General features: G+C 42.1%; 1 protein-coding gene across 1 annotated transcript in view; it reads left to right on the top strand.

The window, feature by feature from the left end:
- Positions 1 to 315: 315 nt before the first annotated feature.
- Positions 316 to 27,942, top strand: part of ADGRE3 (adhesion G protein-coupled receptor E3) — a 63,114-nt gene continuing 35,487 nt past the window's right edge. Inside the window, exons 1-5 of the mRNA XM_052642724.1 lie at positions 316 to 340; positions 9,232 to 9,282; positions 11,324 to 11,446; positions 15,717 to 15,872; positions 21,636 to 21,673. Coding sequence (XP_052498684.1) covers positions 316 to 340; positions 9,232 to 9,282; positions 11,324 to 11,446; positions 15,717 to 15,872; positions 21,636 to 21,673 — 393 coding nt within the window. The remainder of the gene's footprint in view (positions 341 to 9,231; positions 9,283 to 11,323; positions 11,447 to 15,716; positions 15,873 to 21,635; positions 21,674 to 27,942) is intronic.

Consider the following 27,942-nt stretch of genomic DNA (forward strand, 5'->3'; position numbering starts at 1 on the left):
AGGGCATTCCTTTCCTAGGATCAGTTGATTCTGTAATCCCAAAGATGATTAACAATATCTAGGAGAGTCTACTACACAGACAGCATATGAAAATGTATATAAAGGTGAAGAAAAGGTATATAAAATAAACAGATGAAAAGCAGAACCATGAGTCTGATGGTGAAAGACAGAAGTTCACTTTTCTGATAGTGGTTTCCTAAGTCAGCTGACGTAGGATATGTGTCAAGACTCATGAAATTTCCTTGAAATAGGATAAGTGTCGAGAGCCCAATAGGGAGCTTCGAGAGCCGTGGTGAGCGTTACCTGCACACAGGAATGCGAGGGTCATCACTTCTTCCAGGTAAGTGTAACCTTGACAATGACTGTACCTTAACCTGCCCCATATCAGGGGCTACTTAGTTGAATAATTAGTTGTCTTTCCTTCTCCTTTATCTTCTGTTCTCTTTGAACATTCTTCTTTCCCCCTTAGATTATGGTTTTCTTCTTCACCACCCTATTCAAACTGTACTCTCAAATATCCCTAAAATTTTCCTTATGGTCCAGTCCAATGAATTGCTCATCTTCCTTTTCATGGGTCTTATTTTCTAATTGATATCCTCTCCTCCTTGATAAGTTAAATAAACAGAGTGACAATATACAGCCTTGACATACTGCTTTCCTAATTTGGAACCAGTCCCTTGTTCCATGTCCAGTTCTAACTGTTGCTTCTTGACCTGCATAGAGGTTTCTCAGGAGGCAGGTAAGGCGGTCTGGTATTCCCATCTCTAAGAATTTTCCACAGTTTATTGTGATCCATACAGTCAAAGGCTTTAGTATAGTCAATGAAGCAGAAGTAGATGCTTTTCTGGAATTCTCTTGCTTTATCTATGATCCAGTGAATTTTTGCAATTTGATCCTTGGTTCTGCTGCTTTTTCTAAATTCAGCTTGTACATCTGGAAGTCCTCTGTTCTTATACTATTGAAATCTAGTTTGAAGGATTTTTAACATGACCTTACTAGCATGTGAAATGAGTGCAATTGTGCGGTAGTTTGAGCATTCTTTGGCATTGCCTTTCTTTGGAATTGAAAGAAAACTGACATTTTCCAGTCCTGTGGCCATTGCTGAGTTTTCCAAATTTGCTGGCATGTTGAGTGCAGCACTTTAACAGCATCATCTTTTAGGATTTGAAATAGCTCAACTGGAATTCCATCACCTCCACTAGCTTTCTTCATAGTGGTGCATTCTAAGGTCCATTTGACTTCACACTCTAGGATGTCTGGCTCTAGGTGAGTGATCACACCATTGTGGTTATCCTGGTCATTTAGAATCTTTTTTTGTATAGTTCTTTTGTGTATTCTTGCCACCTCTTCTTAATATCTTCTGCTTCTGTTAGGTCCATACCATTTCTGTCCTTTATTGTGCCCATCTTTGCATGAAATGTTCCATTGGTATCTCTAATTTTCTTGAAGAGATCTCTAGTCTTTCCCATTCTATTGTTTTCCTCTATTTCTTTGCACTGACCACTGAGGAAGGCTTTCTTATCTCTCCCTGCTATTCTTTGGAACTCTGCATTCAAATGGGTATATCTTTCCTTTCCTCCTTTGCCTTTTGCTTCTCTTCTTTTCTCAGCTATTTGTAATGCCTTCCCAGACAGCCATTTTGCCTTTTTGCATCTTTTTCTTGGGGATGGTTTTGATCACCACCCCCTGTACAATGTCACGAACCTCCATCCATAGTTCTTCAGGCACTCTATCAGATCTAATACCGTGAATCTATTTGTCACTTGCACTGTATAATTGTAAGGGATTTGATTTAGGTCATATCTGAAAGGCCTAGTAGTTTTCCTTACTTTCTTCAATTTGAGTCTGAATTTGGCAACAAGAAGTTCATGATCTGAGCCACAGTCAGGTCCTGATCTTGTTTTTGCTGACTGTATAGAGCTTCTCCACCTTCGGCTGCAAAGAATATAATCAATCTGATTTTGGTATTGACCATCTGGTGATGTTCATGTGTAGAGTTATCTCTTGTGTTGCTGGAAAACGGTGTTTCCTATGGCCGGTGTGTTCGCTTGGCAAAACTCTATTAGCCTTTGCCCTGCTTCATTTTGTACTCCAAGGTCAAACTTGTCTGTTACTCCAGGTATCTCTTGACTTCCTACTTTTGGAGAACTCTGGAAGATGGTGAAGGACAAGGAAGCCTGGCATGCTGCAGTCCATGCGGTCACAAAGAGCTGGACACAACTGTGCAACTGAACAATAGCCTCCTTGATAGGGCATTCCAGGTGGTTCATTGGAAAGAATCCTCCTGCCAATGCAGGAGACCCAAGTTCAATCCCTGGGTCGGGAAGATCCCCTGGAGCAGGAAATGACAACCCACTCCAGTATTCTTGTCAGGGAAATCCCATGGACAGAGGAGCCTGGCAGACTATAGTCCATGGGGTTGCAAAAGAGTTGGACATGACTTAGCAACTAAACAACAACAACCACCACCACCTCCGTGATAATTTCTGTGACCCAGCACTGCCCTGACTTTTCTTCTGCCTCTCCTGGTATTCTTTTTCCCTCCTCCTTTTCCCTTTTCCTGAATATTAACAATAATAACCAACATTTTCAAGTACTCACTATGCACCTTGTATGTTAACCCATTCACCCCCCCTAATGGGCTCATTAGGTGAATACTAATATTATTTCCATCTTGTGGATAAGAAAACTGGAGCACAGAGAGGTTATGGTAATTGTCCAAGGTTACACAGCTTGTAAATGGCAGAACTGGGATTTGAACCCAAGCCACCTCACTCCAGATTTTTGTTAATATGCCTTTGGTTGTTTTTTTTTCTCTCTCTCTCTTTTTCTACTCTTTCTCTCTAGAAGTATTTCAAGACTCCTTGACTTCACCTCTTCAGATGGTTCTCCAACTTCAAATAACAATATCCATAGCTGCACTATCAGCCCAAACTAACATATATTTTAGCACCTACTTTAGGCTGGTATCAGGCTAAGATTGTTCTATATACATTATCACACAGTACCTCCATATTATAGATACAAAATGGCACCACAGGGATGTTGCTCAAAATCTCACAGTTATTTAGTTGCAGAGGCAGGTAAGAGACCATAAAGTCTATCAAAATAGTATAATATTAATATAAGCTACTTGAAGGAAAATGCCAGGTCCCCTTGCCCTTCTTCTGCACCATCTTCCTTGTAAGAGGTATCTGGTATATATCTGTGGAGTCAAACTGAAGTGAAAGAGTGTAGTTTTTTATATATCAATTATGCCTGCATGCATGCTTTCTAAGTTGTTTCAGTCACGTCCGACTCTTGCCGGCCCCATGGACTGTAGCCCGCGAGTCTCCTCTGTTCATGGCCTTCTCCAGACAAGAATGCTAGAGTGGGTTGCCATTTCCTCCTCCAGGGCTTTTCCCAATCCACATATCAAACTCGAGTCTCCTAAGGCTCTTGTATTTCAGAAGGATCCTTTACCACTAGCACCACCTGGGAAGCCCATCAATTATGCTTAGAAAAGTTTAAAAGTTATTTTAATGAGAGAAATTCAAACAAGGTGTTTCCTGCTTTGCAGCAACTGTAGGCAGAGTTCTAGAAACTCCTGAGATGGATCATTTGTGAATGTCAATTATCCATGAACTCTCTGCCCTCATCCCTAGATGAAACAGGCAGGATAATAGAATGAGCAGCAAGTGAAGAATTAAAATAGAATTCTACACTTACAGTTACCAGGGGGAAGGATAGGGGGAACTGGGTAGTTAGGGAGTTTGGAATGGACATGTACACACTGTTATATTTAAAATAGACAACCAACAGGGTCCTACAGTATAGCTCAGGGAACTTTGCTCAGTGTTATGTGGCAGCCTGGATGGGAGCAGAGTTTGGGGGAAAATGGATACATGTATATGTTTGGCTGAGTCCCTTTGCTGTCCACCTGAAACTGTCACAATGTTGTTAATCAACGCTGCTCCTATATAAAATAAAGTTAAGAAATAGAAATCTATTGCAAATAAAATGGTAATAGAGGCAGCTAGCCTTTATGGAGTGATTTCAGCCAAACATTGTGCTTTACACATTCCCTCGTTTATGTCATCACCCCAAACCCAGGAGACAGGCAACACTGTCACCCTGTCCCATATATGGAATCTCAGAGAAGTTAAACAACTTGCTCAAATTTGCACAACTGGTGTCAGAAGTACTTGACCCCTAGGCGACCTGTTTCTTCATGAACAGAAAGAGTCAGCTGAAGATTTCTAAAGTCTCCTAGAATTCTGGTATTCTGACATGCTAATGACTCTTTGAGAACTCTTTTTTTTTTTAATATAAATTTATTTAATTTTAATTGGAGGCTAATTACAATTCTGTAGTGAAGTCTCATGTGCATATTACTGAGCACAGGATTGCGAGCTGGGCTGAAAGGAGACCCTTGAAGACTAGCCTTGAGGAAACTCGATGGTGCCCAGACTGCCTGCATTTTAGGAACCAGGAAATACTGTCTTGCCATGTGTTTGACTAGCTGCCTCTGCAAGCTACAGTCGCCACTGGGGCGGATGTGACATTAGTGTTGTTGTTGTTGTTGTTGCTGTAGCTGTGAATGGGAGCTGCTCTCTAGTTACAGCGCACAGGCTTCTCACTGCGGGGCTTCTCTTGTGGCAGAGCACAGGCTTTAGGCGCGCGGGCTTCAGAAGCTGCGGCTCACAGGCTCCAGAGCATGAGTTCCTAGTTGTGGTGCACGGGCTTCATTGCTCTGCGGCATGTAGGATCTTCCCAGACCAGGGATCGAAACTGTGTCCCCAGCATTGGCAGGTGGATTCCTAACCACTGAACCACCAGGGAAGTCCTAAAACGTTCATTATGTTCTTTGGTGGAAATGTTTTTCTTTTCTTCCTTCTTTTTTTTAAGAATGATTAACATGAGATCTATCTTTTTAGCATATTTTTTTTTTTAGTGTATTAAGTGTGAATACTTTTTTTTTAATTTTTATTTTTACTTTATTTTACTTTACAATACTGTATTGGTTTTGCCATACATTGACTTAAATATGTTATTCTGTGTACAACACCGAATTTTAAAGCCTACAAAACTGGGAATGTTATATTTTACAACATATCTCTAGAACGTATTTATCTTGTATAGCAAAAGCAGTATACCTATAGAAAGACAATTCCCTGAAAACCACCTTTATATTCTCTGCTTCTGTGAGTTTGACTACTTCAGATACTTCATATACGTGAAATCACACAGTATGCATTAGGCTTATTTTCACTTAGCATGATATCCTCTAAGTTCATCTACGTTGCCGCAAATGACAGGATCACCTTATTTTTAAGCTTGAATAACATTCCTGTGTGTGCATATCATGTATATATATGTGTGTGTGTGTCTGTGTGTGTGTGTGTGTGTATATATATATATATATATATATATACAGAATATATACACACACACACATATCTTTTATCCATTAATCTGCAGGACCCACTTTCTTAGGGATAACCAAAGTTGCCAATAAAGTTACTAGTTACTGGACCTGAATTTTTAAATTATTATTATTTAATTTTTTTAAGTGAACCATTTTTAAAGTCTTTATTGAATTTGTTACAATATTGCTGCTGCTTTATTTTTTTGTTTTCTTGGTCACAAGGTGTATGGGATCTTAGTTCCATGACCAGGGATCAAACCTACACCTCCTACATCAGAAGGTGAAGTCTGAACTATTTAGACCACCAGGGAAGTTCTGAGACTTGAATTTCAACAAGTGCACACTAGAAGAGCCACACTGGTTGTTCATATTGAAATGTCTCCACATCATTTATAAATAATCATGTCCCCAGACTAATTCCCAGGACACTCTTATCAGTCCAAAACATGCCATGGGAACCCATCAAATGCCTCATAGTTCAGCAGCTGAAAGATTGACACCTGCTGTCTCAGAGAGGGTCTTCAATGTCCATTCTGCTTGGTTGGTTTCTGAACCATTGTTTCTTTTGTTTAGTCACTAAGTCTTTGTGACCCCATGGACTGCAGCACATCAGGCTTCCCTGTCCATCACTATCACCCAGAGTTTGCTCAAACTCATGTCCATTGTGTCAGTAATACCACCCAGCCATCTCATCCTCTGTTGTCCCCTTCTCCTCCTTCCCTCAATGTTTCTCAACATGAGGGTCTTTTCCAGTGAATCACTTCTTCCCATCAGGTAGCCAAGCTATATGGGAGCTTCAGCTTCAGCATCGGTCCTTCCAATTCAGGGTTGATTTCTTTTAGGATTGACTGGTTTGATCTTGCATTTCAAGGGACTCTCAAGAGTCTTCTCCAACACCACACTTCAAAAGCATCAATTCTTCGGTGCTCAGCCTTCTTTATGATCCAATTCTCACATCCATACATGACTATGGGGAAAATCATTGCTTTGATTATACAGACCTTTGTCAGCAAAGTGATGTATCTGCTTTTTAATATGCTGTCTAGGTTTGCCACAGCTTTTCTTCCAAGGAGCAAGCATTTTTTAATTTCAGGGCTGCAGTCACCGTCCACAGTGATTTTGGAGACTAAGAAAATAAAATCTGTCACTGTTTCCACTTTTCCCCCTTCTATTTGCCACTAAGTGATGGGACTGGATGCCATGATCTTAGTTTTTTGAATGTTGAGTTTTAAGCCAGTTTTTTCACTCTCCTCTTTTACCTTTATCAAAAGGGTTTTTAGTTCTTTAATTTCTGCCATTAGAGTGGTATCATCCGCAGATCTGAGGTTGTTGATATTTCTCCTGGAAATCTTGATTCCAACCTGTGATTCATCCAGCCTGGCATTTTGCATGATGTACTCTGCATATAAGTTAAATAAGCAGGGTGACAATATAAAACCTTGATGTATTCCCTTCCCAGTTTTGAACCAGTAAGTTTTCTTTTTCCATGTCCATTTCTAAATGCTGCTTCTTGACCTGCACACAGGTTTCTCAGGAGACAGGTAAGGTGGTCTGGTGTTCCTATCTCTTTAAGAATTTTTCACAGTTCTTTGTGATCCACACAGTCCAGGGTTTTTGCATAGTCAATGAAGCAGTAGATGCTTTTCAGGAATTCCTTTGCTTTTTCTATGATCTAACAAATGCTGACAATTTGATCTCTGGTACCTCTACCTTTTCTATATCCAGCTTGTACATCTGGAAGCTCTTGGTTCACATACTGCTGAAGCCTAGCTTGAAGGATTTTGAGTATTGCTTTGTTAGCATATGAAATGAGGGCAACTGAATGGCAATTTGAACATTCTTTGGCATTGCCTTTGTTTGCTATTGGAATGAAAACTTACCTTTTCCAGTCATATCAGTTGTTAAATATATTGTACTTGCAAATGGAAAATTATTCTAGACATTAGTATATGATAAGAGAATGAAAAGAAGGTAAGGGGAGAACTAATGACAAGAATGGTGTAAGATTTATTAAGAAAGAAAGAAAAACCCCACCTAGCCATCCAGTACCTTCAGGTCTTTGCAGAAGCAGGAACATGGCTGATGATACCACCAGATGTTGGGAAGGTTTGGGGAAGAAAAACAGCACTTTAGCAGCCACAGCAGAAGCAGACTTCACATAGAGGCAGCCTTTATTTTCCAAACAGGCAGAAACAACACTTCCCTTCCAAGATACATTTCTGGAATCTTGCCAATCCTCCATCAAGAGAAAGACTCTGGTTCTGGTCCACAGGAATCTGGGTGGGTATATGACTTGCTTGTAACCAAGAGAATATGGTGGAATGGAGCTGCATGACTTTCTGGACTAGATCTTGAGAGGATTTATAGCCTAATTGGCCTGAAAACTCATGCTTAGAGCGCTGAGGCACCATGGGAGCTACCCAACCAATGCTGCCATGCTGGGATGAAGCCCAACTATCCCAGGCCCTGAAGTTTCATGAAGGGACAGCAATGCTCTGTCAGTTCCCAGCTGCTTCAACTCATTCACAGTGTAGCAGCAACTGCCTAAAAAACCTCAAGCCACAAATGCTCAGCTGAGTCTTTCCCAGATTCCCAAATCACAGAAATCATGAGAGATAATAAAATAAATGTTGCTTTTTATATACATTCTTTGCTTAATATTCTTTGCCATTATGCTTTATCATAGGATATTTTTTTTAATTGGAGAACAGCTGCTTTACAGTTTTGTGTTAGTTTCTGCCATACAATAATGTGACTCAACTATGCAAGCATGCTAAGTTGCTTCAGTCATGTCCAACTCTTTGCAACCCTTTGGACTATAGCCCACCAGGTTCCTATGTCCATGAGATTCTCCAGGCAAGAATACTGGAGGAGGTTGCAATGCCCTCAGGGGATCTTCCTGACCCAGAGATGGAACTCAGGGCTCCTGCACTGCAGGCAGATTCTTTACCACTAAGCCATTGAGAAAGTCCTGGATCAGCTATATGTATACATATATCCCTTCCCTCTTGAGCTGCCCTCTCACTCCTTTCATTTGACCCCTCTAGGTCATCACAGAGCACCAGCTGAGCTCTCTGTGCTACACAGCATCTTCCCACAAGCTATCTATTTTACACAAGGCAGTGTATATATATCAATGCTACTTTCTCAGTTTATCCCCCCTTCTCTTTCCCCTGCTGTGTCCACAAGTCTGTTCTGCATGTCAGCGCCTCTATTCCTGTCTTGCAGATAGGTTCATCAGTACCATTTTTTAAGATTCCATATATATGTGTTAATATACAATATTTTTCTCTTTTTGTCTTACTTCACTCCATATGACAGACTCTAGGTTCATCCACATCACTACAAAAGACCCAATTTCATTCCTTTTTATGGATGAGTAATATTCCATTGTATATATGTACCACAACTTCTTTATCCATTCATTTGTGGATGGACATCTAGGTTACTTCCATGCCCTGGCTTTTGTAAACACTGCTGCAATGAACATTGATGTGCATGTGGCTTTTTGAATTATGGTTTTTCTCAGGGTGAGATTTCTGGGTCATATAGTAGATTTATTCCTAGTTTTTTAAGGAATCTCCCTACTGTTCTCCATACTGACTATATCCATTTACATTCCCACCAACAGTGCAAAAGTGTTCCCTTTCTTCACATCCTCTCCATCATTTAATGTTCGTAGTTTTTTGATGATGGGAATGTTGTTTTTTAAAGCGATAATTATCATTATTCAGCAATCGATAACTGATACCCAGCCCTTGGGGAATATCCTGGAATCTTTCCTCAACCATTTCATGTGTCTCCCTTATGTTTCGCTGTTCCAGGACTCTGCTTTCTGCTAAGCCTTTCAGGAGTCGTGGCTCAGAAAACCAAAGGTGAGTGCTCGAAGCCTTACTTTTCCATAGCCAGAGACCAGTGAATATGTAGACCAACAATGCACCTGAGGCCACTCACATCTTTCATCAGGACAGAGAAAGGAGGCTGCTTCTGGGAACAGAACTGGGAGCCTCACTCCTGTAACTCTTTTTAATTCAACATTTCATCAAATTTAGGTATCTCTTTTTGGCTGCACTGCGTCTTCATTGCTGCCCGAGAACTTTCTGAAGTTGTGGTGAGCAGGAGCTCCTCTCTAATTGTGATGCATGGGCTTCTCATTGTAGTGGCTTCTCTTGTTGCAGAGCATGAGCTTCAGAAGATGTGGTCCCTGGGCTCTAGAGCACAGGCTCAGTAGTTGTAGTGTGTGGACTTAGTTGCTATGTAGCATGTGGAATCTTCCCAGACCAGGGATCAAACCCGTGTCCCCTGTGTTGACAAGTGGATTCTTAACCACTAAACCACCAGGGAAGTCCTCAGTTATGTTTTTTATTTTACTACTATGTGCCCAAGGTAGAAGTAGAACAGTGAATCACACAAGTCTCATGAAATGAACATTCTGGTGGGGAGAGACAGAGCATGATAATAATCATTTCATCCCATTCATAAGCAAGTCAACAAAAAATGAGCAAGGTCATTTCGGGTTAACTTTAATCCCTAGGCCAACTCACTAGATTCTGAGTCACCAAGTCTAGGGTGGGGCCTGAGATTCTGCATTTCTATCCAAAAGCCAGAAGGTGCATTCTGAGTAAAGGCTCTGCACGTTGTCCTCCGTCATTTCCCAGCCTCCACTCCCCATGAACCCTGGCAAGCTCCCAGATTTCTCCACTAGACCTAAAGCTTGAGATACTTCCTCAGCTCCATTATTCCCATTCATTTTCTAAGATCTTTTTATTTTTAAAAAATAATTATTGTATTCATTTTTGGCTGTGCTTGGTCTTTGTTGCTGCACACGCTTTTCTCTAGTTATGGCCAGTGGGTACTACTGTCTAGTTGTAGGTACGCGGGCTTCTCGTTGCAGTGGCTTCTCTTGTTGCAGAGCATGGGCTCTAAGTCCTTCAGTAGTTGTGGCTCACAGGCTCTAGGGCCCAGCCTCAGTAGTTGTGTCACAGGGCTTAGTTGCTCCTCAGCATATGGGATCTTCCCAGACCAGGGATTGAACCCATATCTCCTGCATTGACAGGTGGATTCCTTACCACTGAGCCACTAGGAAAGCCCCCTCCACTCGTTTTCAATGGGCCACAAATAAGATCCTTAGCAATCTCCACCTAAATGAAGTTATACATAGGGTTACAAATATAACATGCACACTTATCAGAATATACCTTCTGTGGTTCCCTACAAATTCAAATTTTTGTAATCATAGCTGACACTGGTCATGTGCCAGGCACTGCCCAAAATATTTTGTATGGATTAATCCATTTATTCCTCACAATAACCCATTTTACAGATGAAATTGAGGCACAGAGAGGTTAGGACACTTGTGCAAAGACACACAGGTGGAGCCAGAATCAAATCCATTGTCCAAGCTCTTAACCAGCTCATCCCCCTTTTCTATATTCTGCAATGATCTTGAGAATAGCATAGTTATATTGCACTGAAACGTTTGTGTCAAAAATTAACTGGTTTAATGCCAACCCCAGTCCTTTGTCATGCACAAGAATCACATGTGCATAGCTTGGGTTTGATGTCTTTCATTCTTTAATGTAGTAGCATTTCACAAAAGGAAAAGGGTGCAGCTTCCTCACCCTTGAGAGGCCCTGGCTCAAAGACAAAACCAAATAGTAACAGGAGAGTTTTTGACTCAAATGTAGTTCAGTTGCTCAGTCCTGTCTAACTCTTTTGCAACCCCATGGACTGTAGCACTCCAGGCCTCCCTGTCCATCACCAACTTCCAGAGCTTGCTCAAACTCATGTCCATCAAGTTGGTGATGCCATCCAACCATCTCATCCTCTGTTTTCTCCTCCTCCTCCTGCCTTCAATCTTTCCCAGCATCAGGTTTGACTCAAATGGTATCTGACCTAACTCTCTTCTCCTTGCAGGGACCTGTACCCGTTGCCCCCAAAATGCTTTCTGTGTCAATGCTACTCACTGTACCTGCAACCATGGATACAATTCTGAATCCAGGGAGAAATACTTCACCTACCGCTTCGAGACATGTGAAGGTAAAGGGGTAATTTGCTTTGCTTTGCTTTTTTTTTTTTTTTTTTTTTTTGGCTGTGCTGGGCCTTAGTTGCAACAGGCAGGACTTTTTAGTTGCAGAATGTAACCTCTTAGTTCCCTGACCAGGGGTCGAACCCAGGCCTCCTGCATTGGGAGCTCAGAGTCTTAGTCACTGGACTACCAGGGAATCCCAGGGGTAATTTTCAAATCACCCACAGGTGGATGTGGAAGGAAGGCAGCATAAAGGCTGTGAGGAAGTAACCATAATATGCAATGCTGAAAACTCTGCCAACTCAACCTTCACCAACAAAAATGCTTTCATGGTATCAGAAAAGTGGGCTTTTCCAGAACTTGCATGTGTCCAACTCTTTGTGACCCCAAGGACTATAGCCTGCCAGGCTCCTCTGTCCATGGGATTTTCCAGCAAGAATACTGGAGTGAGTTGTCATTTCTTCCTCCAGGGAACATTCTTAACCCAGGGATCAAACCTGAATCTCCTGTAGCTCCTGCATTGCAGGCGGATTCTTTACCGCTGAGCCACCAGAGAAGCCCCCTTCCGCAATTTAACTAGGTCTCACTTTTTTCCTCCATATTGTGGGGATAATAATGCTGACCTCATGGGGGTGGAAGGGGAATTGAACAAGGTACTTAATGTGACCATACTTCATGAATTACAAAGCACAGTGCAATTTTTTGTGCAATTTTTAAAACATTTTCTTGGCTGCACAGCACAGCATGTGGGATATTAGTTTCCCAACCAGAGATCAAACCTGCACCCAGCTTTTTTACCACTGAGCCATCAGGAAAGCCCTTGTTTTCTATTTTATTGATTTCAGCTCTAATATCTCCCTGACTTCTTTTTTCCAAGTTCTTAAAATAAATACCTAGGTGCTTTATTTTTCATTTTGCTTCAAAATAAAGATATTTAAGGCCATAACCTTTCCTGTGGTACAAGTTCAGATATATTCTACAGGAAGAAATATTATTTTTATTAACCTGTGAATGGTTTGTAATTTCCTTTTGATGTTTTGTCACTCCAAGAATTATATGGGAGGTGCCTTCTAATTTCTAAACAGTTAAGACTTTTTGTACATGTTTTAATTATATATTCTTAATTTTAAAATTTTTATTTTTACTGACTTACAATGTTGTGTCACAAAAAGATACAATGTTGTGTTACTTTCTGTTGTACAGCGAAGTGAATCAGTCTCGCATATACATAGAGGCACTCTTTTTAGATTCTTTTCCCATATAGGTCATTACAGAGTACTGAGTAGAGGTCCCTGTGCTACACAGCAGGTTTTTATTAGTTATCTAGTTTATATCTAGTAATGCCTGGAGAATCCCAGGGACGGGGGAGCCTCGTGGGCTGCCTTCTATGGGGTCGCACAGAGTCGGACACGACTGAAGCGACTTAGCAGCAGCAGCAACAGCAGCAATGCATACATATCAATCCCAGTCTCGCAATTTACCCCTCCCCTCCCTTCCTCTGGTAACCATAAGCTTGTTTTCTACGTTCATGACTCTACTTCTGTTTTGTAGATAAGAATACTTTTTTTTAGATTTTAAATACCATTTTTTAGATACCACATATAAGCAATATCATATGGTACTTGTCTTCCTGTGTCTGATTTACTTCAACTCAGTGTGACAATCTCTAGGTCCATCCATGTTTCTGCAAGTGGCATTATTTTGTTCTTTTCTGTGACTAATATTCCATGGTATGTATGTACCACATTTTTTTATCCCTTCCTCTGTGTTTCCATGTCCTCCCAAGAGGCCCCAAGTCCAAATACAGCCACAACTGGAGTTAGGGCTTCAACATATGAACTGGCCAGGGCAGCTTGGTGGGTGGTGCAAACACAGTCAGTATCCCATTTAATGTCCTTGGCATTTTCCATTCCTTTGTACACGAAGTCTGAAGCTTTCTCTGGCTCCTGGAGACCACTCAGTCCATACTCGGGACAAAAAGAAGTAATGGGGAGTTTATACCACCTATAAACATTCCTCCACCAATAAGTGATAAGATTTAGTGGATAAATACCCCTGTTCCCTCACCTCTCAGTGTCACTTGAAGTGCCTGCTCTACACTGCCTCCCAGAGGTTCCCAGAGGAATTGAGCCTCAGCTGTCCACAGTAGAAATTTGCTAGATAATCAGTTCAGTTCAGTCACTCAGTCGTGTCCGACTCTTTGCGACCCCATGATCGCAGCACGCCAGGCCTCCCTGTCCGTCACCAACTCCCGGAGTTCACTCAGACTCACGTCCATCGAGTCAGTGATGCCATCCAGCCATCTCATCCTCTGTTACCCCGTCTCCTCTTGCCCCCAGTCCCTCCCAGCATCAAAGTCTTTTCCAGTGAGTCACCTCTTCACATGAGATGGCCAAAGTACTGGAGTTTCAGCTTCAGCATCATTCTCTCCAAAGAAATCCCAGGGCTGATCTCCTTCAGAATGGACTGGTTGGATCTCCTTGCAGTCCAAGGGACTCTCAAGAGTCTTCTCCAACACCACAGTTCAAAAGCATCAATTCTTCGGTGCTCAGCCTTCTTCACAGTCCAACTCTCACATCCATACATGACCACTGGAAAAACCATAGCCTTGACTAGATGGACTTTTGTTGGTAAAGTAATGTCTCTGCTTTTGAATATGCTATCTAGGTTGGTCATAACTTTTCCTCCAAGAAGTAAGTGTCTTTTAATTTCATGGCTGCAGTCAGCATCTGCAGTGATTTTGGAGCCCAGAAAAATAAAGTCTGACACTGTTTCCACTGTTCCCCATCTATTTCCCATGAAGTGATGGGACTAGATGCCATGGTCTTCGTTTTCTGAATGTTGAGCTTTAAGCCAACTTTTTCACTCTCCTCTTTCACTTTCATCAAGAGGCGTTTTAGCTCCTCTTCACTTTCTGCCATAAGGGTGGTGTCATCTGCATATCTGAGGTTATTGATATTTCTCCTGGCAATCTTGATTCCAGCTTGTGCTTCTTCCAGCCCAGCATTTCTCATGATGTACTCTGCATAGAAGTTAAATAAGCAGGGTGACAATACTTGACGTACTCCTTTTCCTATTTGGAACCAGTCTGTGGTTCCATGTCCAGTTCTAACTGCTGCTTCCTGACCTGCATACAGGTTTCTCAAGAGGCAGGTCAGGTGGTCTGGTATTCCCATCTCTTTCAGAATTTTCCATAGTTCATTGTGATCCACACAGTCAAAGGCTTTGGCATAGACAACAAAGCAGAAATAGATGTTTTTCTGGAACTCTCTTGCTTTTTTGATAATCCAGCAGATGTTGGCGATTTGATCTCTGGTTCCCCTGCCTTTTCTAAAACCAGCTTGAACATCTGGAAATTCACAGTTCACGTATTGCTGAAGCCTGACTTGGAGAATTTTGAGCATTACTTTACTAGCTTGTGAGATGAATGCAATTGTGCGGTAGTTTGAGCATTCTTTGGCATTGCCTTTCTTTGGAATTGGAATGAAAATTTACCTTTTCCAGTCCTGTGGCCACTGCTGAGTTTTCCAAACTTGCTAGCATATTGAGTGCAGCACTTTCACAACATCATCTTTCAGGATTTGAAATAGCTCCACTTGAATTCCATCACCTCCACTAGCTTTGTTCCTAGTGATGCTTTCTAAGGCCCACTTGACTTCACATTCCAGGATGTCTGGCTCTAGGTGAGTGATCACACCATCGTGATTATCTTGGTCATGAAGATCTTTTTTGTACAGTTCCTCTGTGTATTCTTGCCACCTCTTCTTAATATCTTCTGCTTCTGTTAGGTCCATACCATTTCTGTCCTTTATTGAGCCCATCTTTGCATGAAATGTTCCTTTGGTGTCTCTAATTTTCTTGAAGAGATCTCTAGTCTTTCCCATTGTGTTGTTTTCCTCTATTTCTTTGCATTGATCATTGAGGAAGGCTTTCTTATCTCTTCTTGCTATCCTTTGGAACTCTGCATTCAGATACTAGATAATACCCCCTTTATTTTCTGCCTTCCCCTCTCTGTTTCATTTCACCATTTCCCTTCCAGTGATTTCTAGGATTATTTCCTAAATAAAATACTTGCACTAGAATCCTTGTCTCAAAGTCCACTTCTTGGAGAACCCAACTAAAGTGAGCAAAGAAAGGAAAGAACAAAGACAACCATTACCTTAACCAAGTTGCTTTGAAAAGCCAGGATAGACTGATGGAAAGGATACAGTTTCTGACACATATTAGATGCTCAATAAATCTTTGTCAAACAAACGACCAATTTTCTCCTATGTGTTCCAGATATTGATGAATGTAAACCACCTGTTAGCATATATTGTGGAGTGAATGCTGAGTGTCAGAACACCATTGGAAGTTTCTACTGTCACTGTATTGCTGGATATAAACTCCTCTCTGGGAAAGCACAATTCAACAATTCCAATGAGAACACTTGTCAAAGTAAGAAAATTTTTTGTTTTCTTATCTCCCCTCCTAATTTTTAAGTGAGTCTAACACCAGCATGTGTGTGCTCAGTCATTTCCAATTTTTTGTGACCCCCATGGATTATACCCCACCAGGCTCCTCTGTTCATGGAATTTTCCAGGCAAGAATACTAGAGTGAGTTGCCATTTCCTCCTCCAGAGGATCTTCCCAACCAAAAGATCGAACGTGGGTCTTTTGCAGCCAGAATTTTTTTTACCACTGTAACATCTGGGAAGTCAGAAAATATATATTTGTGGTGGGGCCAGTGAATATCTATTCTCTGGAAGGAAATGGATGATGTAAAGAGGAGGTGAAAAGAAAAGGAGGAAATTTAGATAAATGATAGGGTTAAGAATGCAAGTGAACTTTGGAGGTGATATCACAGGTCACAGGATGATGGTTGAGACAGGATTCTTTGAATTGCAAAGTAGAGAAACCCACTCAGGTTAACTTAAGGGAAAATATGAGTTTATGATAAGATTCAGGGGCTTTCCTGGGAGCTCAGTGGGTTCAGTCCTTGGGTCGGGAAGATCATCTGCAGGAGGAAATGGCAACCCATCCCAGTATTCTTGCCTGGAGAATTCCATGGACAGAGGAGCATGGCAAACTACAGTCCATGGGAGTCACAAAAAGTTGGATGTGACAGACCGCTGAGCACACACACACGTATGTGATGAGATGCATGGATATGTCTTGGATAAGAATACAGCTGGGTACTGGAATGAACTGAAGTTGGGGACCCAACACTATCACGGCACCCCAGTCTCTCATACTCTGAATCCACTTCTTCTCTTCCCCTTGCAAACTGTTTCCTCTGCTTCCTAGGCCACAGGATAGGAAATATGGCCACCAACAGCTCCAAACCTTACCGTTGCTACTGATCCAACCACCAAAAGAATGGTAACTGATTCTCTCTCTTGAATATAATTACATATTCTTTGGATATGTAAAAATAGGCCCAGTTTGAATCATATGCCCACCCTTGGATCTGTGATCTTGGATAAGCATGGTAACTGTGATAGAAATCATATAGATAGAGAAAGTCTAGACATAAGAAATACAGAACAAAAAGAAAGAAAGAAAGAAAGACAGGACTTGGCAGACTATCCATGAGGTTCAGTTCCGTTCAGTCACTTAGTTGTGTCCGACTCTTTGCGACCCCATGAATCGCAGCATGTCAGGCCTCCCTGTCCATCACCAACTCCCAGAATTCACCCAAACTCATGTCCATCGAGTCAGTGATGCCATCCAGCCATCTCATCCTCTGTCGTCCCCTTCTCCTCCTGACCCCAATCCCTCCCAGCATCAGAGTCTTTTCCAATGAGTCAACTCTTCAGATGAGGTGGCCAAAGTACTGGAGTTTCAGCTTTAGCATCATTCCTTCCAAAGAAATCCCAGGGCTGATCTCCTTCAGAATGGACTGGTTGGATCTCATTGCAGTCCAAGGGACTCTCAAGAGTCTTCTCCAACATCACAGTTCAAAAGCATCAATTCTTTGGAGCTCAGCCTTCTTCACAGTCCAACTCTCACATCCATACATGACCACAGGAAAAACCATAGCCTTGACTAGACGGACCTTAGTCGGCAAAGTAATGTCTCTGCTTTTGAATATGCTATCTAGGTTGGTCATAACTTTTCTTCTAAGAAGTAAGCATGGCTGCAGTCACCATCTGCAGTGATTTTGGAGCCCAGAAAAATAAAGTCTGACACTGTTTCCACTGTTTCCCCATCTATTTCCCATGAAGTGATGGGACCAGATGCCATGATCTTCGTTTTCTGAATGTTGAGCTTTAGGCCAACTTTTTCACTCTCCTCTTTCACTTTCCTCAAGAGGCTTTTTAGTTCCTCTTCACTTTCTGCCATAAGGGTGGTGTCATCTGCATATCTGAGCTTATTGATATTTCTCCCGGCAATCTTGATTCCAGCTTTTGTTTCTTCCAGTCCAGCGTTTCTCATGATGTACTCTGCATAGAAGTTAAATAAGCAGGGTGACAATATACAGCCTTGACGTACTCCTTTTCCTATTTGGAACCAGTCTGTGGTTCCATGTCCAGTTCTAACTGCTGCTTCCTGACCTGCATACAGGTTTCTCAAGAGGCAGGTCAGGTGGTCTGGTATTCCCATCTCTTTCAGAATTTTCCACAGTTTCTTGTGATCCACACAGTCAAAGGCTTTGGCATAGACAACAAAGCAGAAATAGATGTTTTTCTGGAATTCTCTTGCTTTTTCCATGATCCAATGGATGTTGGCAATTTGATCTCTGGTTCCTCTGCCTTTTCTAAAACCAGCTTGAACATCCGGTTCATGTATTGCTGAAGCCTGGCTTGGAGAATTTTGAGCATTCCTTTACTAGCATGTGAGATGAGTGCAACTGTGCAGTAATTTGAGCATTCTTTTGCATTGCCTTTCTTTGGGATTGGAATGAAAACTGACCTTTTCCAGTCCTGTGGCCACTGCTGAGTTTTCCCAATTTGCTGATATATTGAGTGCAGCATTTTCACATCATCATCTTTCAGGATTTGAAATTACTCAACTGGAATTCCATCACCTCCACTAGCTTTGTTCATAGCGATGCTTTCCAAGGCCCACTTGACTGGCTACAACTGAAGTCGTAATAGAGTCTCTAAATCTGAATGCTAGGAAACTGATTCATGGAGAAACAGTAATGCTGATTGACATGTATATACATACGTATACATATACACACACACACACATACACACACACACACACACTCATACATGAGTGCTCAGGCGTGTCTGACTCTTTGCAACCCCACAGACCGTAGCCCACCACGCTCCTCTGTACATGGAATTTTCTAGCCAATAATACTGGAGTGGGTTGCCATTTCCTACTCCAGGGGATCTTTCTGACCCAAGGATCGAACCCACCTCTCTTGTGCTTCCTGCATTGCAGGCAGATTCTTTACCACTGAGCCACCAAGCAATAATATTGATAGACAATATTTATTTCAATTGTACGATGTGCCAGAACAGAAGAACCTGACGGGCTACAGTCCATGGGGTCACAAAGGGTCAGACACAACTAAGCACAAACACACACTACCAGGTACTGCACTAAGTACTTTACATTCTTTGTTCCATTTACAATAATTGCATGAGGTAAGCACTGTTATTACAGATAAAGAAACCGAAGCACCCAAGATTTAAGTAACTTGTGCTCCTGCCCATCCAGCATTAAAGCCATGAAGTTGGAGACTCCACAGTAGAAAGAGCTTAGAGGAAGACTAACAAGGGTCATTGTATCCCACTCACCCCGCCAAGATCCCCTAAGGGGCTGGGGGTCATAAGCAGCATAAGCTTCAGCTTTGATATCAGGAAATCTCATATCAGAATTATCAGGCCATCTTTATAGCAATAGGATTCATACCAGGTCAGTTCTGAGATTCCTTCCACTGGGAGGGTCCAGGACCCCACGATCCTTCCGCAAAACTGAGTCTCAGGACAAAGAGCAACAATTATGCCAAAGGGAAGCGAGCCACAATTACTGAAGCCCACCCACCCTAGAGCCTGTGCTCCGCAACAAGAGAAGCACCACGAGAAGCCTGTGCTCTGCCGTAACTAGAGAAAGCCCCCGTGCAACAACAAAGACCCAGTGCAGACAAACACTAATAAATGAATAATTTTTTTAAAAGGGAAGCAGGACTATTCAGGGACCTAAGACCCAAACTCCCTTTAAAAAGATTAAAACAGGATTCCAAGATCAAACTGGAAAAGAACAGTGGTACAAAAGCCCCCACAGGTACAGAGATGCCTTTTCCAGAGACCTACATTGAATTGCAGAGGCTTGGCTATTTCACATCAGGGTTCATAGGTAGCGAAGGGGCCACAGGCAGTCTTCATCAAGGTTGCCTGTGAATGACTGAACTTGCTTACACCTCCTTCTGATTCTTGCGTGTGCAGGCTCTGCACATGTGAAGCGGTACGAGATTTGCTTCCCATGTGCCTCAGCAGTAAAACTCCACCTGCAATGAAAGAAACGCAAATTTGATCCCTGGGTCGGGAAGATGCCCTGGAGAAGGAAAAGGCAATGCACTCCATATTCTTGCCTGGAGAATTCCATGGACAGAGGAACCTGGCGGACTATAGTCCATGGGGCCACAAATAGCCACAACTTTACAACTAAAAAACAACCACCACAATGAGCTTTACATTTAGACAAGTATGAATTTAAATCTGGGCTCTACTGCTTACCCTCGCATGACTACAGACAATTCCTTAACAACCTGTGCCTATTTCCTCATCTGCTTAAATAGCAGAACCTGACTCATGAAATTATTTCAAGGATTAAATGAAATGATGCATGTGAGGAGGCATTCAGCAAGTGGTAGCTGTGATTTTTGTGCATGGTGCATTTTTCTGCCAGATGCAGCCACATCTTCAAGAGACAGTAGAGCAGAATGGTTAAGAATACTTTCCAGGTGGACTTCCGTGGTATTCCAGTGGTTAAGAATCTTCCTGCCAATGAAGGGGACATGGGTTCAATCCCAGGTTGGGGAACTAAGATCCCACATGCAACAACCACAAGTTCTCATGCTGCAACTAAAAAGATCCCACATGCTGCAAGGAATTTCGAAGATCTTGCATGCCACAACTAAGCCCTCAGTTCAGTTCAGTTCAGTTCAGTCACTCAGTCGTGTCCGACTCTTTGCAACCCCATTCACTGCAGCATGCCAGGCCTCCCCGTCCATCACCAACTCCCAGAGTTGACTCAAATTCACGACCATCGAGTCAGTGATGCCATCCAGCCATCTCATCCTCTGTCATCCCCTTCTTCTCCTGCCCCCAATCCCTCCCAGCATCAGTCTCTTCCAATGAGTCAACTCTTCAGATGAGGTGGCCAAAGTACTGGAGTTTCAGCTTCAGCATCATTCCTTCCAAAGAACACCCAAGACTGATCTCCTTCAGAATGGACTGGTTGGATCTCCTTGCAGTCCAAGGGACTCTCAAGAGTCTTCTCCAACACCACAGTTTAAAAGCATCAATTCTTCAGCGCTCAGCCTTCTTCACAGTCCAACTCTCACACCCATACATGACCACTGGATAAAACCATAGCCTTGACTAGGCGGACCTTTGTTGGCAAAGCAATGTTTCTGCTTTTCAATATGCTATCTAGGTTACTGAAGCCAAATAAATAAAATAAATACTTATTTTAAAAAACAGCTGATGGTTATAAACTGACATTCCTGTCTTAGTTATAATTCCCAGGCAGACTGAATTTTAAAACGTAACGCATCTAGTCTTCTGTTTGCTCAGCCATTTCAGTTATAATGGTCAGCCAGAGCCAGATCTGAATGAAAGAGCTTGGAACTTACAATTTTCTTCTTCCTCTATGCCATGGTATCTATATCACAGCAATGCTGACACTTGGGGTCCCAAAATTATTTGTGATCAGAAGCTGTCCTCTGCGTTAAAAGGTATTGAGCAGCATCCACCCACTAGATGCCAGTAACATCCCACTCAGGGTCATGAGTGACCTCCAAAAATGTCTCTAGCCAATGTCACCAGGAGGCAAAATCACCCTAAGTCGATAAACACTGCTGTCCATGACAACAAGGAATTTGGACTCTGATCCCCCTAAAGAGCAAATAAACTCATCAGAGAACATGAAGTGTATGATTTCAGACCTCCTAGATGCAAAGTTACCCACCTTACCTGCCAACTTCTCTACACTTTGATTCTTGGTTCCAACAGTAACTTCTCTTGATGTCTTTTTCAGAAATCACTCCCTCAAAGACAACCAACAGCACAAAAGAGGTGGAAGCTGAGTCCTGGAACCTGTGTAACAAATATTTACAAATCTCAAAGTTAGCAAATAGAGGTGAATACTATGTATGTGATATATGTCATATATCATATGCATGATAATATAAAATACATGATATAATTTATAACAAATATTGTGATATGTGCTAATTATAATATGTTTATTAAAATATTATATTTTGATATAATATGTATTGTATAACTGTGATATATACATATATATATCATTATCTTTATCACTATTATATCTCACTATAGAGATAGATGATAGATCAATACAGTGTGTATGTATACATGGGTGTGTGTGCGTGAGTGTGGGTGTACTACCCCCTGAAGAGAGGGTCTATCCCAGATCAAGAAAGAGACTAAGTAAGACTGTATTAAGATTCTCTGAGCTGTTGCAACAAAGAGACCCAAATATCCAATGGCTTTAAAAACATGGATCTTTATTACTTTCTGAGTTATTAGTCCAGAGGTGAACAGTCCAGGCTGGTGAAGGAATTCTGCTCCATGAGGTCATTCAGGTGCCCACATTCTTTCCATACTGCTGCTCCACCATCCCCTGGCATCTTGTCCTCAACTGCATAGTCAAAGCTGAGTTGCTGCAATGCTGCATTTCATACTGGTGGGTAGAAGGGAGGGGAAATCCAAGGCAAGCTGTCTGTTGTACAAGATGAAAGAGGAGAGTGAAGAGAGGGCCTCTCTCCTCATCTACTCACTAAAGTGCTGATAAGTCAGGAGAACTTCTTTGGAGACATGTCTTAAGGTGACAATCCAGGAGTTGCATGTATCACAGTGAAACCTAGCTGCAAGGAAGCTGGACAATACTATCTATGATTGGGTGGCACAGCCCAGATAAAATTTGACAAATTTATTCTATTATTAAAAATAGGATAGAACTTCCCTGGTAGTCCAGTGGTAAGAGTCCACCTGCCAATGTAGGAAACATGGGTTCTATCCCTGGTCTGGGAAGATTCCACATGCTGTGGGACAACTAAGCTTGCATGCCTTAGAGCCCATTCTCTGCAGCAAGAGAAGTGACCCTAATGAGAAGCCCACACACCAAAACTAGAATGTAGCCCCCCACTTGCTACAACTAGAGAAAGCCCAGGTCAGCAATGAAGACCTAGTACAGCAAAAAAAATCACACACACACACAGGAAGGGAATGGATACTGTAGGATAATTAAGAGAGACAAGAAAATGATTATAGGTAGTAATCATTAGTGTCTGTAAATTGACTCTGAACTTTAGCAAAGAGAATGATACATGTCTCTGAGCATCTATTGTCTAACAGAATGAGCTCATTCCTCCCTCTCGCACTCCCCAACTTCACCCTTCTCTACTCCCAAGGAACTCTTCATGCCTTGCCCTCCCAAGCTCCAGGTCTCAGATACACACCATTCTCTCTACCTAAAACTCCTTTTTTCCAGTTCCTCACCTGGCTGCTTGCTTCCACTCTTCTTTACTCAAGACCCAATTCACGTGTCACCTCCTTCTGGATGGCCTCCATCACTCCCTCCATCTGAGTGAATATCCCCCCAGTATGTTCTTATTTATTAATTTATTTGGCTGCACTGGCAGGAAATGGCAACCCACTCCAGTATTCTTGCCTGGAAAATTCCAGGACAGAGGAGACTAATGGGCCACAGTTCATGGGGTCACAAAGAGTCAGACACAGCTGAGCAGCTGAGCACACACACACTGGGTCTTAGTTGCGGCCACTGGGATCTTTAGTGGTGGTGTGTGAAGTCTTAGTTGAGAGAACTCTTGGTTGCAGCGTGTGCGATCTAGTTCCCTAATCAAGGATCAAACCCAGGCCCCCTGCACTGGGTGAGCAGTCTTAGCCACTAGACCACCAGGGAAGTCCCCACCAGACTATGCTCTTACGGTAGGGATTGCAAATCCTAATAGTGACTTGGGTAGATGATGACCTCACAGCATTAGGGTTCTCCAGAGAACAGAACCAATAGGAGACAAGCTATAAAGAGAGCTATATAAGGAACTGGCTGACAGGTCCCAAACTCTGCAGTCAACAAGCTGGAGACCCAGAAGAATTGATGATATAGTTCCAGTTTGAATCCAGAGATCTGAGACCAACTCAGGAAGAGCTGATGTTTCAGTGTGAGTTTGAAGAAAACAACAATGTCCCAAAATTGAGTCGTTTGTAGAGATGTGGATGGGCTTCAAGAGTCTGTCACACAGAGTGAAGTAAGTCAGAAAGACCAAAACAAATATTCATGTATTATATGTGGAATCTTAAAAAAAAAAAAAATGGTACTGATGAATCTATTTGCAGGCAGGAATAGAGACACCAAATGTAGAGAACCGACATTCGGACGTAGTGGGGTAAGGGGTGGGTGGGATGAATTGGGAGATTAGGTTTGACATAAATACACTGCCATGTGTGAAACAGATCGCTAGTGGGAAGTTGCTGTAAAGCACAGGGAGCTCAGCTTGTGCTCTGAGATAACCTACAGGAGGGTGGGTGGGCGGAGGGAGGTTCAGGAGGAAAAGATGTATGTCAGAAATAGCTGATTCACTTCATTGTACAGCAGCAACTAACAACATTGTAAAGCAATCACACGCCAATAAAGTTTAAAAACAATGTCCAATTAAATAAGTAAATAATTTAAAAAATAAGCTAAAAAGCAATGTCTCAGCTCAAGGCTGGCCCAGGCAGTCAGACAGGAGGAAATTCCCTCTTACTCAGACTTCTTGTTCTAATCAGACGCCCAAACTGTCTGGATGAGCCCAACCACATCAGGAAGGGCAATCAGCTTTACTTCCTCCATCCATGCAGATGTTAATTTCATGTCAGACCCAGAATGACGCTTGGCCAGACATCGAGGTAACCCATGACTCAGTCTAGCTGACACATAAAATTAACCATCACACTTTTGAGAAGAATTTCCTCATGGACAGGGAGGCCTGGCGTGCTGCAATTCATGGGGTCGCAAAGAGTCGGACACGACTGAGCGACTGAACTGAACTGAACTGAAGATGAGGGTGGTGATGGCGCCCTTGGATAATGATGAGCAGGTTAAATGAGATAATACATCTATAGTATTCAGCACAGTGCCGGGTCCAGAGTACACGTTCCATCCATGTTACCTATTGTTATCTCCTCCAGACTGATGACATGTAAGTGGTGTGCTGTCACTCACTGGACAGTGAGCTTCTTGAGGAGGGGAATCAGACCAAGCCAGCCTTGGAAGTTCCACATCTGTTCACTGCAGTAATGAACAAATAATCGTGTTATCAAAGGGAACATTTCATTATAAAAGTCACTGTCAAGTTTCTCCAAAAATTAAACATCGAATTATCAGGTGACTCTACAATTATCTGAGCTTCCCTGGTGGCTCAGATGGTAAAGTATCTGTCTGCAATGCAGGAGACCCAGGTTCGATCCCTGGGTTGGGAAGATCCTCTGGAGAAGGAAACGGCAGCCCACTCCAGTAGTCTTGCCTGGAAAATCCCATGGACAGAGGAGCCTGGTGGGCTACAGTCCACGGGGTCGCATAGAGTCGGACACGACTGAGCGACTTCACTTTCTTTCACTTTCTGCAATTCTACTTCTAGGAATATACCCAAGAGAATTGAAAGCTGGGACCCAAACATATACTGGACAAAAGTAGAATTCAAAAAGATACATGCATCCCCATATTCACAGCAGAACTGTTCACAATAGCCAAGACATGGTACAACCTAAATGTCCATTGACAGATGAATAGATAAAGCAGATGTGGTACATGCATATGATGGAATATTACTGAGTCACTTTAGTCGTGTCCGACTCTGTGTGACTCAGTGGACTATAGCCCGCCAGGCTCTGTGCGTGGGATTCTCCAGGCAAGAATACTGGAGTGGGTTGCCATGCCCTTCCTCCAGGGGATCTTCACAACCCAGGGACTGAACCCACGTCTTTTATGTCTCCTGCATTAGTAAGCATGTTCTTTACCACTAGCACCACCTGGGAAGCCCAGTGGGATATTATTCAGGCATAAAAAAGGTTGAAATAATGTCATTTGCAGCCACATGGATGAACATCGAGATTATCATACTAAGTGAAGTAAGTCAGAAAGTGAAAGACAAATACCATATGATGTTGTGTATGTGAAATCTAAAATGTGACACAAATGACCTTAGTTACAAAAGAGAAACAGGCTCACAGACACAGAGAACAGACTTGTATTGCCAAGGAGGGAGGGGGTCAGAGAGGATTGGATTGGGAGTTTGGGATTAGCAGATGTGAACTATTATATATAGAATAGATAAACAACAAGGTCCTACTTATAGCGCAGGGAGCGACATTCAATGTCTTGTGGTAAACCATGATGAAAAAAATATGAAAATGTGTATATAAAACTGAAGCACTTTGCTGTACAGCAGAAACTAATACAACACTGTAAATCAACTCTACTTCAATAAAATAATTTAAAAAAAAAAAGAGGGAGAGCAGGGACCCAAATATATACTTGCACAACTATGCTCTTGGCAGTCCTATTCACAATAACCAAAAGACAGAAACAGCCCAAATGTCCATGAATTGATGACAGGATGAGTAAAATGTGGTATACCTATACAGTGGAATATTATTCAGCCATAAAAAATGAAGTTCTGATTCCCAGTACAATATGGATGAACCTCAAAAACATTATGCTCCGTGAAAGAAGTCAGACACAAAAGATTACACAGTATATGATTCCACTTACATAAAATGTGCAGAATAGGCGAATCCAGGGAAACAGAAAGCAGATTTGCACTTTCCAGAGGCTGGGGGAGGGGAGAATGGGAAGCAATTGTTTAATGGGTTTCATTTGGAAATGATGGAAATGTTTTAGAACTACATAGAGGTGATGGTTACACAACATCATGGACATTCTAAATTATTACTGACTTGTTATTGCCAAATTCAGACTTAAATTGAAGACAGTAGGGAAAACCACTAGACCATTCAGGTATGACCTAAATCAAATCCCTTATGATTATACAGTGGAAGTGAGAAATAGATTTAAGGGACTAGATCTGATAGATAGAGTGCCTGATGAACTATGGATGGAGGTTTGTGACATTGTACAGGAGACAGGGATCAAGACCATCCCCATAGAAAAGAAATGCAAAAAAGCAAAATGGCTGTCTGGGGAGGCCTTACAAATAGCTGTGAAAAGAAAAGAACTGAAAAGCCAAGGAGAAAAGGAAAGATATAAGCATCTGAATGCAGAGTTCCAAAGACTAGCAAGGAGAGATAAGAAAGCCTTCCTCAGCAATCAGTGCAAAGAAATAGAGGAAAACAATACAATGGGAAAGACTAGAGATCTCTTCAAGAAAATTAGAGAGACCAAGGGAACATTTCATGCAAAGTTGGGCACAATAAAGGACAGAAGTGGTAGGGACCTAACAGAAGCAGAAGATATTAAGTAGAGGTGGCAAGAATACACGAAGAACTATACAAAAAAGATCTTCACGACCCAGATAATCACGATGGTGTGATCACTCACCTAGAGCCAGACATCCTGGAATGTGAAGTCAAGTGGGCCTTAGAAAGCATCACTAGGAACAAAGCTAGTGGAGGTGATGGAATTCAAGTGGAGCTATTTCAAATTCTGAAAGATGATGCTGTGAAAGTGCTGCACTCAATACGCCGGCAAATTTGGAAAACTCAGCAGTGGAAAAGGTCAGTTTTCATTCCAATCCCAAAGAAAGGCAATGCCAAAGAATGCTCAAACTACCACACAATTGCACTCATCTCACATGCTAGTAAAGGAATGCTCAAAATTCACCAAGCCAGGCTTCAGCAATACATGAACCGTGAACTTCCTGATGTTCAAGCTGGTTTTAGAAAAGGCAGAGGAACCAGAGATCAAATTGCCAACATCCACTGGATCATGAAAAAAGCAAGAGAGTTCCAGAAAAACATCTATTTCTGCTTTATTGACTATACCAAAGCCTTTGACTGTGTGGATCACAAGAAACTGTGGAAAATTCTGAAAGAGATGGGAATACCAGACCACCTGAACTGCCTCTTGAGAAATCTGTATGCAGGTCAGGAAGCAACAGTTAGAACTGGACATGGAACCACAGACTGGTTCCAAATAGGAAAAGGAGTACGTCAAGGCTGTATATTGTCACCCTGCTTATTTAACTTCTATGCAGAGTACATCATGAGAAACGCTGGGCTGGAAGAAGCACAAGCTGGAATCAAGATTGCCGGGAGAAATATCAATAAGCTCGGATATGCAGATGACACCAGCTTTATGG

This window comes from Budorcas taxicolor, chromosome 7, assembly GCF_023091745.1.
Source record: "Budorcas taxicolor isolate Tak-1 chromosome 7, Takin1.1, whole genome shotgun sequence".
In the NCBI taxonomy this organism is placed as follows: domain Eukaryota; kingdom Metazoa; phylum Chordata; class Mammalia; order Artiodactyla; family Bovidae; genus Budorcas; species Budorcas taxicolor.